The 13,694-nt window shown below is 42.1% G+C and overlaps 1 protein-coding gene across 10 annotated transcripts in view; it reads left to right on the forward strand.

Moving 5' to 3' along the window:
- The window catches only part of MAP4K4 (mitogen-activated protein kinase kinase kinase kinase 4), a 162,760-nt gene that overhangs the window by 114,969 nt on the left and 34,097 nt on the right, over nt 1-13,694 (forward strand). For 7 of the 10 annotated variants that reach the window (XM_075135979.1, XM_075135985.1, XM_075135996.1 and 4 more), the window contains exons 10-15: nt 1,439-1,614; nt 2,301-2,373; nt 2,844-3,054; nt 10,223-10,384; nt 12,487-12,573; nt 13,244-13,462. In XM_075135979.1, coding sequence (XP_074992080.1) covers nt 1,439-1,614; nt 2,301-2,373; nt 2,844-3,054; nt 10,223-10,384; nt 12,487-12,573; nt 13,244-13,462 — 928 coding nt within the window. The remainder of the gene's footprint in view (nt 1-1,438; nt 1,615-2,300; nt 2,374-2,843; nt 3,055-10,222; nt 10,385-12,486; nt 12,574-13,243; nt 13,463-13,694) is intronic. The other 3 variants (XM_075135992.1, XM_075136012.1, XM_075136028.1) reach the window with 1 other exon arrangement.

Below are 13,694 nucleotides of genomic sequence, written 5' to 3' on the forward strand. Positions count from 1 at the left end.
CTGGTTACAACTGGCGCGTATGAAACAAAAATACTCCCTAGAAAGAGGTTTCCTATAGTTTGAATGGGATCACAGGATGCTGTGATCCTGTCAAAATAATGAAGTGATTTGACTGCCTATTCAATATCAAGGTAATATAAACTTGGCTTGCTTGCTGGGCTTGGTATTTGCCTGGATTGACTTATTTATGCACTTGTACTGTCAAGGCATCCCTCTCCTTCTCTCACACTTGCTTTCTGCATGTTAAAGGAATAGAGATGCATATCCAGTGTTTGCATAGGCCTTTCGTTAACCTGTTTATTTAGAATAATAACACTTAAGGCGTGAGGAATAAAGAAAAAACAGCAAAGTTACCTTGAATTCAGCCTCTTAGGTTATAGTAGGAAAGTGAAGCGATGGATGGAAACCATTGTTTTTGCAGTTAACCATGTAGTGGAGGTATTTGCCACCCAAGCACGGGAGCAGGTTGAGAGCACCTAGCAATCAAAAAGTGACTCTGGCCAAAGCCAGTGCTGCGTTGGCTCAACTGTTTTGATAGTATGCTCAGTGGCAGGTTATAAGAAAATAGGCCAAATGATGAAAATGCAGTTTTGAGTATTTCCGTTATTGGTGTTCTGCAAGGTGGCTTGTTTGGTGACTTCTGTCTGGAGAGGTCCTCTTTCAAGAGTTCAGGTGAAGTGCAAATTTAGGAAGGTGGTGCTCCAGCCTAGGTAACTCCCATGCCCTTTATGCAGTGTGCAGGAGGAGCTCAGTCTGGTTCATGCCCTTAAATTGCATCAGTGAGAATTTGACCCCAAGTGTCTGTGTTGAACAGACAACACTGTTCGACACCCGCCTATTGTTCTACGAGGAACTGTGGCTCTTCAGGTAAAAAATAAAATAATCTTAAATTCTCAGAGACCTATTTCAGTGAGGCCAGATGTGTACAAAAGCCGCGTGGTGCTGCTTGTGTCAGGGGAATGTTGGCCGCAGCTCTTGCGGCTTTGAGTGCGGCTGTTCTGAAGCAGACGTGCCCTTAGATAGCATGGGCAGGTGGAGACACACCAGAGCTGCCCTGCCCGTGCTCCAAGCAAGCTGGATGCTACCCAGCTCTCGTCCAGAAGTAGCAGAGCTGGGTGTGCGTGATTTGCCTTCACTAATAGATCCTGCCTTTCAGGGCAATTATGCCTGTGCAAGAGGGCACATTACTGTGAGGCTGTGCCTAAGCACTGCAGGTATGTTGGTATCGCCCTGTGTCCATCCAGCCCAGTGCTCAGCTGGAGCACACTCAGCTCTGTTTAGGAGGCACACTTGCAGACAGCACTTGTGCCATCCTCTGGGACTTGATGCTCTTTGAGGGAAGGAATTAGACCTTGAGGAAGAAGAGAAAAAATGTTTGAGCTGAGTTTTACCTATGATCTTGTTTTGTTTTGGTTTTTTTCCCTCCCTCCTTTCTCAGGTCAAAAAAGTTTTTCAGCTTTATAGAAGGTTGTCTAGTGAAGAATTACATGCAGCGACCTTCTACAGAACAACTCTTGAAACATCCCTTTATACGTGACCAACCAAATGAAAGGCAAGTCCGAATCCAACTTAAGGACCATATAGACAGGACCAGGAAGAAGAGAGGAGAGAAAGGTATGCAGCTTCTAAAAATCAAGTATTGCAGCTTGTTAAAAATACATGTTTTTGTCCTGCTTTGCATTCTAAATCCCCACTCCTAGAAAAGCTCCAAACAACCAAAACCCTTGAAAGGTTCTTTTTTAATTCATATTTTGACTATTGGCAGGCTTTTAGGCTTTTTTCTGTCCTCTACAGAGAGAGTATCAATTTCAAGTGTCTTATTTTCAGATAAGTTAAATTTACTCGCTTCTGGGCCGCTGCCTCTTCCATACAAGCATTAAACAGTATTTAGGAGGATATTGGCATATATGCCTTTGCCTTTTTTGGTCTGTGGTAGGTTCATTCCTGGAATGGTGCCATAAATCAGACTCGCAGGAAATAACCCATCACAAGAGCTATGAAGCAAATGTCTTGGGCAGCCTGTTCTCTTTATTCAGGTGGTGCCGAGGTTCTCCAGGTGTCTTGTCTTACATATAAAACCCAGTGTCATTCAGGGAATTTGCTGAAAGTCTGCTGCGAAGCACTGTGCTGCTTTACAAGTGTGGGAAGACGGGCTTGTATATGTAGAATGAGTTCTAGGGTCTGCAATAGATCTTCTCACTGAAGAGGATAGGAAATGGTTCACTAAGGCGCTACTGCAACTCCCCACTGTCCTAAAATTAAAGATAAGCACTATCTAGGCCTTTGTTTCTTTCGCTTAGATGAGACAGAGTATGAATATAGTGGAAGTGAGGAAGAAGAGGAGGAAGTGCCTGAACAAGAAGGAGAGCCAAGGTAATAATTGCTTTTGGGAGGGCTTTGGGCAGTCCATGCCAAGTAAGTCTAAAGGTCTGTGATTATAAATCAGGAGCATGCTAAATTTCTGTCTCTTATTAAGTGCACGCAGAAGCCACACAAACCACCCAAAGGGTTTGAATACCTATTCTGTGACTGCTAAAGGTTTTCAAGCTCCCCCCTCATATGGCTTAGAGCCAGCGAGCTCTGGATGGAGGGAGATTTATGGCAAATATGATTGATCAGGGGCTCCACAATGTCAGAGTTGGTCCTTATTTTGCTTGGCCTCATTTCACGCCTTCCACTGAGAGCGTGTTTTTGACATGCATCCAGTGTCTTCGCTCCGAAAGAAACGAGATTAAAATTTAACATCATGCTATATTTTATTAATGTTCCCCTGCTTTGGAAAAGGTATTTAATGGCCCATCAGGCTTTATTGTACGGGAGGCTTTAACTTCCTCTTGTTGCAGTTCCATTGTCAATGTGCCTGGAGAATCAACCCTCCGACGTGATTTCCTGAGACTACAGCAGGAAAACAAGGAACGGTCCGAGGCCCTTCGGAGACAGCAGCTGCTGCAGGAGCAGCAGCTCCGCGAGCAGGAGGAGTACAAGAGGCAGCTGCTGGCAGAGAGGCAGAAGCGCATTGAGCAGCAGAAGGAGCAAAGGAGGCGGCTAGAAGAGGTAGAGACAGGAGGCTGGACAAAAAAGTCCCTCTTCCGCTTGCGTTTCCCATTCCTGCGCCCATTTAAAAAGAGTTCCCTTTAGCCCCGGCACATCTCAGGAAAGAAAACAACATGTGCAAATCCACTGGCAAACGTGGAGCAAAGCACTTAAATCCATGTCTGGCTACTTGAATATGAGCTGTCTTCCAAAGCATTTGAATATCCAGCAGCTCCTATGGAGGCAACAGGAGCCAAAGCTGGGTTGTTTGAAGGTATCTGGGGGGAGGCTGTGTCTTGGTCTCTGTTCCAAAGAAGAGGCAACATGTCTAGACTTTAGGTAGCTGTAGAGAAGGGGAGACATTAATTATTCCCAGATGGATTTTTTTCTCAAGATTACTTTTTCTGGGGCCGTGACATGCTTCGAATTTCCCTTTAAAGCTTTCTCAAACATCTGTGTTTGGCACTCATTCATGGTAGGTAGAAGCCTATTTTTTTATGTACTACTCTCTCATGCATAGTAGCATGATGACTAAAAGCCACCTAGATTTATAAATATGATTTATAAATCAGTGGTAAAATTATAATTCTGCAAAAACTACAAATATGTAAATCATACTTTTGTGAATTGGTAAGTATGCAATTTGCGTACACTACCTGAAGGTAAAAGAAAATGAATGTACATGTACTATATTGTTCTGTCATACTTTTCACCACCTAAGATCTCGTGTGCTTTTATATCTATGTAGACGGAATATGCAGTGTGAGCTTCAGAGGTAGGAGGATTTCAGAACAGTTCTTCAGGCCAGAGCTGGGTATGACACAGAGCTGAAGTGAAACCAATCCTCTGGCTCCTCAGGAAGTGCAGGGTCAAATTCCAGTTGTCCTTAAATGACCTCTCACTTGAGTCGCTGTTTCAACTGTTCACTTAGCAATGATGGAAAAACTACACCCAGTCTGGTTTTCCAAATGCTGGTAATGTTTAACGAGGACGCAACCAGGACCAAATGTTGATTTGCATCCCGTGGCGTGTTTACATAACAAATAATACAAAATTCCAAATAGCTTTTCAGGTCACATTATGCTCCTTGTCCCTCTTTTTCAATGTGCAAGTGAGTTTAGTGCTGCTATAAGGAGGGATTGGTAGCAAAAGCTTAGCCACACATGAAGCCAGGAGGAGGGACAAGGGGGAGGCCTATAAACTCCATTTCTCTTCTGTTTCTGCCCCACCCTTTTCAGATCGCCAATATAAACATCGTAGCTCTTCCAACTGTTTTTAGACTCTGGCTCTGTAGTGATTTTGCGGGGGGAGCAGGTAATAAAAAGACACTAGGAAAACATGAAAATAAAATATTATATTGATATTGTCGAATGTGGGCAAAAGTTGAGATATGCTTAGCCTCTAAAATTTTTCTTAATATGGTAGTCAATGAGTTCTTTTAAATGCCCCTTTAATCTCTAAGGTTCTGCAGTCGATACTTTTTTGATGAGAACGGGGGTTACGATTAAATTATCTAGGTCATTTAACTTTAGTAATCAGTGCAACCCTTAAAATCTGGAATTTCTTTTTAAAATAAAGGAGATGGTGCTGCTAGTAATGGAAACAAAGCAGCGCACCTCTTTGCTGCACAGGGTTGAACTTTTTGGGGATGTTGCAGAAATCATAATTTAATGAGCAATTAAAAAGAAAAGGCAGTTACCTGAAAGTGATGTTTAATCAGTCCTGCTTTTTAAAATACAAAACAGAACTATAATTTCAGCACCATAAGACGGCATGTAATGTAGGTTGATGTATTACTGAATAAGATTACACAGTAAACCATGTAAAGTTTGTAAGAGAAAGGTTGAGCCTATAACCTCAGCCTGGTTCCCTTAGAAACATAAATATGAATGATGAGTTATAAAGGTTTCCTTTTGCAGGTGATGGGGCAGGCATATTGTTCTTAAAGTGAATTAAAAAAAAGACTCACACCGAGTTTTCAAAAAAACCCACTTAGTTTGTTGGATCTTGTGTTGGAAAAATGTATGATCCCAAGTGATTTTTAACAAAACAGCAGCGAAAACAAGCTCTTTAAGTTGGGGGAAGGGTGGTAGACACATATTTAGATAAACATCAGTGTTGTGACACAATTGAAGGCCAAAATATTGAAATGTTGTCACTTTGTCCTTAACTCACCCCCCTGTTTTGATGAAGCCAGTAAACAATGAAAAACTTGGTAATGCGAGTTAAGATTAGTGTCAGGCATTGAATCTCTGGGCTTCCATCAGTTTGTTGACATTTTTACCAAGCCTTGCTTTCTTGTAATTTTTCCTTGTGTAGAGTAAGTGTGTGTTTGGGTATACCTGTCTGACATTCTTTGGGAAGAATTTTATGCATTAGATAATCTCCCTGGACAAGTTGCTTATACTTCCCCCCCTTCTCGCCCCCCCAGCTTCCTAAATTAAAATTGAGGGCTTGTTCTTACAATGCTGGCACAGAGCCTAGACAGTTTTGACCGAGACTGAAACAGGAACGGTGTTTAGGACATCTGCCAAAAACTGTAATTCTCAGCAGTATTAGAGAAAAGATTACTTTTTAAAAGGCATATAGGTGACTTCTAAAACTCGTTGCAGGAACCTTATTATTTCTGTATTACTTAGAAGATGGAAATGATATGTGGTCAAAGTGCAGAAGATTACCTGAAACATTTTGGGAAGGGGATTGTGTATTAAAAAAGCATATAAAAAGCATATAAAGATTAGTTGCATAAATATCAGCTATATGTTATATAAGTGTTTAGATGGTTAAAACAAGAAATCTGAGCTGTTCCAGGCTGTTCTAACATGGATCTATGTTTTCAGCAACGTGGAGACACCAGTGCTCAGTGTGACGGATATGGAAAGGCATTTGAATTTGTACTTTGCAAAACTGAGTCTGGTTTGGGAAATTCAGAACTGGCCATGGTGGAATCCCATACTGTGTGGACCTCCACAGTTCAGGATAACTCCATTAAATGATGTCTCTGTCCCTGAATATGAGAACCTAGGGTGGATGTTTTTGAAGTGCTAGGTTATAGCTCCATTGGCAAGTAGTACAGTCCAGTAGAAGCAGATTTGTGGAGCACAATAATTAAAGTGCTGCGGACCCAAAGACTTCACCCCATGTGTTTGAAAACAGGAGGCGCTCCTTTGGATTAGCTGAGGTCTAGACTGCGTGCCTGCTTGTGGTTGGAGTGCATCTGCCTTTTTAATTGCATCCAAAAGGAGTGGTTGGCGCTCCAAGACATCTTCAAAATATGAAACAAAACCTGATAAGTGGAGATGATTGGATGATTCACTTCAAAAGAGCACTCCTGATCTGAACCAAGATGCTAATGTAGGTGTACCTGCAGGCGATTTTTGCCAGGGCTTTGTTTCTTTTACAGAAGGGGAGATTATTCGTATCTACTTAATTTGAATTGCTTGCAGTTTGGATTGGTACTGAGTAAGAAGTTCTACTTCTGCTTTATCTCTAGTGTGGGCAAAGCAAAAGTCTCTTTTATTAATCTTTCCAATCCTCTTCCTAAGCTGACACCATGCTACCTAATTCTTTGTGAAAGAAATCATTAATATATGTATTTATCAACCTTCATCTGAATAAGACAGAGTAATAATATTTTATTAATATAAATTAGAGGATCTATATTTATCTTCAGCATTTCACTGTATGAAGGAGGTCCTGAATTCGTTGGTATACACCAACTGCATGTGTAGTTGCATTGCCCCCTCCTGGTAAATTATGCTCTACTGCATGGTCTTCCAGTTTGGAGATGTTGGGTACCATTATGAGATCATTATTAGTGCACCCTAAAACCAGACAAGGAGTCAGAGTATTGACACTGTATTTTCTGTATGGTTTTTTTGTTGTTGGCATAGAAAATGCCAATTTTGTGAAAAGCAGAAATTTGAGGCAAATTTGAGGCAAATTTGAGGCTCTGTCAAAATTCTGTTTTGGCATCTCTGAAATTTCTTTGAAGAGTTCCTGCCCTTACCTTCTGGTTAACAGTTAGCTCCTTGAAAATAAGCTTTTCAGCTGATTTGTGCAAGAAAGTTGGTAATACCATATCCAGCTAAAGAAGATCTGGATATACATCCATAATTTCAGGGAATCCAGATCTACATCTGCTGTCTGTTGGGCATACACAGGAACAGTGTTTTACTTCAGACCTTTTTTGTAGTGTGTGGTAAGAATTATAATATCTTAACTATCACACTTATTAAATTCAGAAGTTGAAGTTTTCAAAACAGAACACAGTGACCAGGGCTTTAGTGTGTCCTCGTGGAAGAGTCAGGAAGATGACCTTGTGCCGACAGAAGGATGGTGGGAAGTCAGCTAAAGGGCTGCTTCTGAACCCAGCTTGCGTCAGTGACATCAAAGCTGGTTGGTGGCAAGTCGAGATCTAGACTAGGACCCGAGAGATGCTTGTCACTGTATGTTTCCTTTCCCTGGGCTTTTTAAAAGTAAATTCTGTGCTCAGGTTTCAAAGGCCATGTGCAAAGGAAGTGAAACCTTTCTCCTACGGCTCGGGCTGGGAATAAGCGGATCGTGCGGGGGGTTTCTGCAGGCTCTTGCGGTGCCGGGTGCCTCCCTTCCCACCCGCTTGGTGAAGGGCTGAGGTGGTATCTGATGGGAAGGCGGAAGCGATGCCGAGAAACCCCATCTCTCTGTGTACTTTGGCGCATAGACAATAGCACATTTGTGCTTTGGAGATTTGACTTAAACGCACACTGGTGGCAGAGAATCTTTTTTTTTTTTTTTCTTCCCTTTCTTTTGCTGGGTAATAAATATCTACAATCAGTGCTGAGCTAGCAGTCTGGCTGTCTTTTAACAGCTGATTTTGTTTATTTCATGATGCCATTGACAATCAGCTGTCTTAGTCAATTTGTAACTTATTTTTCTCATATTAAGTTCAGTTATTTATAATTATTGCTGAATACTTCTCCATTGGTTCAGGAAGCGACGAATTTGTTTCATCCGAAAGACCTAAGCTTGCCCATCTTCCCTGTAGTGAGAATGATGCCATCCCAAGATCTGCAATATATTCATTTAACAACGTCAACACAATATTGTTAGACAGACAGGCTTCATATGTTTAAGAAGTGTTTGAATTGATAAATGTGCATATTAAGCAGTCAGCAGTGTGCTGTCTCTTGCATCCTCAGGGCAACAGAATTATTGTACTTCACATCTTAGTTTTCTTAAACAAAGAGCCTGTCAGACTTGATTAGCCAAGAGGCACCTGAATATATTGACTTAAATATAGAAATTGTTTGACACAGATGTGTATATTCAGAAATAAAAGTGCCTACTTAATACTTTTACAGTGCTTAAAAAATGAAGGAGGGGAAGCAGGGAAACCTATGAAATGCCCTGCGTGCCGTAGCTGCCTTGCAGCACTTTAGCCGTTTTTGTATCTACATTCATTGAAGAGAGCTTGCTTAAGCAAGAGAAAAAAGGCTGGTAGATGCATTTAGTTAGGAGAGGAGATGCAAGAGCACAGAAGCTGTGTTTCTGAGAAGATACAGAAAATGTGAGGGAGGAAAGAGCTTATGTCTTGTGGCGCAGGAAGGTGGTAGTGAACCCAGGATGACGCTATGGGCCAGGAAGGAAGGTGTCATAGTTACAGAGTGGGTGTATTTGAACAGTGGTCTTCGAGAAAGTTGTGTATTCCCCAAAACTGCAGCTGGGTAAAGAGAATCGGAAAGCAGCCTGTTTTATTTAAGTGCTACTAATTCTTAACCACCTTGTTTTTTTTCCCCAGTGTTTCTTCTTCACTGTCATGTCAGTACTGATTCCAGAAGTTGGAAAAGGCTGTTGAGCTTTCACTTACTTCATAGTTATGTAGGGTGATGTGCCAAGAAGAGAAAGCTCATCCCGTGAAGTAACACAGGGAGTGTAGATTGGCCTTTGCTTGTTCAGTTGAGCACAACTATGAAATGTACACCAATAACCGTGAATTTGTGAACCTCAATAAAAGCTTAATCTGAGTGCTCTTGCAAGACTACTTGGAGTGCCTTAAGATTGGCAAATCTGTGGCAGCTTTGCTTCAACAAAAAAACTGGTGATAGTATTAACCTAAATGTGAAAAGGAATAACCAATGTAAGTTTTCGTTTTGATCTTGGGATTAAATTTGAGTGTGCTTTTTTTGGTTTAAATTTCTTCTATAATTTTTTTAGCATATTGTAGAAATCTATAATGGAAGTAAGTGTAGAGATATTCCCAGTTGGTGGTCGAACAGGAGACAGCTGGGTGTTTTGACACTTAGGCAGTTGTGGGTGGCTGCCTGGGATTTCGAGGTAGGTGGAGTAACTGGATGCTTCTGTAGAAGTGCAGGAAGAGTTGGTCACGACTGTATGGGCATTGAAAATGTCTTTTCTGAAGTCATACATGGTGCTCTGTAGACATAAATGAGTCAGTTCATGCTTTCTAGAGCTGTTTTCCAGGTTCTTTTCAGACTTGAGCAGACTTAGCAGCACCAGTTTGCATTTGGGTCATGCATGGAAGCTTATCTGTGTAAGTGTAAAAGCTTAGCTCAGCTGTTTTTCCGCTTTTACATATAGGTGCTTTTGATGTTCTGGGAGGGGCTGAGGTGCTGTTGGTCAGCCTTCCTTCTCTCTTAGGCAAAGTTTTGGGCAGTGCGTTAAATTGAGCTTGGTTGTTGGGCCAACACCACCAAATTCTTAGGAAACCATGAATTGTATTAAGAGAAGCTGCTTACCAAAAGCTCAGATAGTTGTCTTTTGAGTTTTAGCTGATTCAGTGGGGCTGATAATTCCCTTTTGGCACATGTAGGTAATGTGTTGAAGTCAAGAAAATGGTCACTCTGATTAAGATTTGAGTTGAACAGTTGTTCAAAGATTGAGATTTCAGTGTGAGTCTCTCTTGAAGAGCAGCAGTGAGCTTCCACACCTCGGTTGTCAGGAATATATACGTGACTTTGTGTGTGTGCGTGAAGAAACCTGAGAGAGTAAGCGAGGCTGCTTTTAGGGCTAGTTGTGTACTGAATATGAGTTAGTTTCCTGGTGGAATGCTTGCATAAAATGTTCTGTCACTCGGTTGCAGAGCTTGCCAGTCCTGGTAAATCCCTCTCTTCACAGCAGAAAACAACCCCACCTCTTTCTTTGATAACAACAAAAGTAAAACTTTGTGGTTTCTTTTCCCTTTTTGTAGCAACAAAGAAGAGAACGGGAAGCTCGAAGGCAGCAAGAGCGTGAACAAAGGCGGAGAGAACAGGAAGAAAAAAGACGTCTGGAAGAAATGGAGAGGAGGCGTAAGGAAGAGGAAGAGAGAAGAAGAGCAGAGGAAGAAAAGAGAAGGGTAGAAAGGGAGCAGGTGAGTCCATGATACAGATATATGCACAATAGGTTTGTTTCTTCTAAATTCTAATTTTATTTTTTTAAAATTAGTAAGCCTAAAGCAGCTTAGAGGCAACCTAACGCTGACCCTTTCATCTTTGTTGTCTCTGACAGCAAACGCACTAACATAGATCGTAGGGCTTACGGAAAATTCTGGCAGCCTCAATATTCCTTCAAAAAAAGAAGTCTTGTTGCGGTGTTCATTCTAAATTCAGCTCATGCCCCTGGGCTTGACTAAAATCCATCACAATTGGCGAAATCATCACTGGGGCTGAAAATCGTTTCTGGGCTTGTCTTGCTGGATCAGTGGTTCTTGCAGGACATGCCCCTATTCAGAAGGCCTCCCAGAGAAGGGCAGCTCTGTTGCGTGTCAGCTTCTGGCACCCAGAATTGGTAGAGGCTCGTCATAAACTTTGAATATTCTGAATTTGAGATGGAACCTTTGAGCTGCAGAGGGTTTTCCTTCCTAAAGCTTAAATATGCAATCTCTCTCTCTTACTCTCTCTATTTAAAATCATCTCTAATAACGTATGTCAGTTCAGGCAGCAAGTATATCTTAAGTTGTGTGCCATTAATACATTGAAAGTACAGGTGAGAAACCTTTTAAACTGTGAAATTCAGCTGCTGTATTTATGCATGAAAACTGCATGTTTTAAAATCCTTTAAAAATTTTAATCAGGGTGATAATCAGGGTAATAATTACTGTGCATGTACTGCAAAATACTGATCCCAAATAAAGGGCCAAAGCTACTGTCCTACAGGCTGATTGTAAATTTGCCATCAACTTCAGGAATGCTGGTTTTGGTCTGATACACCTTAATTTTTTTCTGATGTAAAGTCACTATATTTGAGATGATTGATGATCACGTTACTGGGGAATTTTACTGCATTTGTATATATTTCAAGGATTTTTGAATCAAAAGGAGAGAAGACTAACCAATGGGAATAAATATATGGAAGATCTCTAATTACAGCACAGCAATTTGCTTTTGGGCAGACACCGGGTATTCCCCCAGCTGCTTTTTAAACTGTTGAAATGCTAGTTACGCACAGTGCCAATAATGACAAATGGTTAACTGATGTGGCCAAGCTGAACCACTCTGAATTTTTTTTTTTTTTTAAGAAGAAAAGACGTGCCCCCTCTTAGAATTTTTGTTAACCCAAACTATGGCTCAGCCAACGTGCGTAACGATAGTATAATGTATCTCATCAGTCTGTCACAAGACTTTCTATAGCTCCCATCACTGTATCACTGATCCATTAATTTCCTTATGCATACACTGTAAATGTGTGCGTGTGCTTGTGTGTGTGCGCATGCACATGTTACATACTTCCATTAATTGCATGATAGGATGTTACCAGCTTGGGTTCGGTGCTTCAGAGTTTGAGTTCTTCTAGGGGGTCAGGTGAAGCAGCGGGTAAACCTCTCGACCTGTTGAGGCTGCAGGTGAAGAGGTGGCTAGATCACAAAAGCAAGCGAGTTTGGTCTAATATCTGTTTCCTGGTGGATGTTTGTTTGTGTCATAACCATCGCATAATTCAGCAAGGCTGGCAGTGTCTGCTCAGGAGAAGCTTCTGGTGAGGGCGGCAGGGGAGATGGCAGGGCAGGTCCCAACTGCACTTGGCAGAGCCCCTCCGGGGGAGCTTGCTCCAGGTCTGCCTACACTAAGCCTGGCTCTAGCTGTTGCTAACAGTTCATCGCACCAGTGCAACAAACTAATGTTTAATACAACTTGCATGTGACTTTGTGTTGGCTGTGTTGAGTCAGACTTGCTGTGTTTTAACTTTCCAAAACCTTCAAGTGCATTTTGCTGCTTCTTGAAACCACTTCCAAAATACGTAAACAAGCTCTGGCCCGTGCCGGCAACATTTGCAGGAGTCCAAATTTCAGAATGGAACGGGCCAAAATCTGATGCTCAGGAGGCAGGGCTTCCTAAATTGTTCTGCAGGCACTAATCCATCCTGAAGTGCGTTTCTCGTTAAAGCTGAACTGGGGAAGTAGCGTGTGGTGTTCCACCCAGGGGGTTCTGATGCATTCCTTTTGAATAAATTTATTGCTGGGTAATTTCTATGTGACAGGAGTATATCAGGCGACAGCTAGAAGAGGAGCAGCGGCACTTGGAAATTCTACAGCAGCAGCTGCTCCAGGAGCAGGCCATGTTACTGGTAAAGCACTGTATCTGTTTTGTTCAGTAGCTATAGGATCCATTTATCCGGTCAGTCCTAGGCTTCCCTCAGTCGGGCACAGCTGCACTGACAGTGTGACAACAAAGGAGCTTGATTAAAAGGCCATTTATGCTAGCGTCGTGGGCTGACAGGCACATATGAGAAGTGATGTATGGTCACACTGCTTTCTGGGCAGTAAGAGGAGGCTTTATGTTAAAGTGGAACAGTTCTGGTGTGGTGGTCGAGTTTCTGAACAGACCTTGGCATTCAGTGACGAACTAGAGTGCTTATGTTGCAGATCAAAAGCACACATGATATGTAAATCCACCCCAGGATACAATGGCCTAGTGTTGGTCTAAATCTTTGTTTTATGAACTTTACACTGGATTTAGTATAAATAACTTTTTTTTTTCCTTTAATAAAAATCAGTTTTGACATAACTCTCCAATCACGTCAAGCTTAGCAGTACACTCTCAACTTTCCCAACACGAGACACATGCCATAGTGGTCTAACTTAGCTCTTGGTTACATTTTAACAATGAAATAAACCAAAAAAAAAAAAAAAAAAGGCAACAACAACCAGAAAGGTGCATTTTTAATGGGATGGATAGGGACATATCCACCATACAGTCAATGTCATGCCTTGAATTACTCACGCGTTCTCCCAAAGGAATACAGATGGCGAGAGATGGAGGAACACCGACAGGCAGAGCGACTCCAGCGCCAGTTGCAGCAGGAGCAAGCCTACCTCCTGTCGCTGCAGCATGATCACAGGCGGCAGCAGCAGCAGCAACAGCAACAGCAGCAGCAGCAGCAAGAAAGAAATAAACAAAGCTATCATACCCCTGAGCCAAAATCCCACTATGAGCCTGCTGAAAGAGCGCGTGAGGTAAGTCCTGGTTGTGGGCAGGAATCTGCTACCTGCTCCCCTGCCCCTACCTGTTGGCTTCATCGTGACTGTGATTCTGCTATAGTACACTCATAAGCGACAGGATATTTTAAAAAGTGGGCCGCTGGTTTCCAAACCCGAGGGATACTTCTGAGTACTTCTGCTGCAATCATTGGAGTTTGGAGTTTTGATATATAAAGGGTAGAAAGAAATTTGGGGAGGCTGCAGACTG

The sequence above is a fragment of the Calonectris borealis genome, chromosome 1, assembly GCF_964195595.1.
Source record: "Calonectris borealis chromosome 1, bCalBor7.hap1.2, whole genome shotgun sequence".
Taxonomy (NCBI): Eukaryota; Metazoa; Chordata; class Aves; order Procellariiformes; family Procellariidae; genus Calonectris; species Calonectris borealis.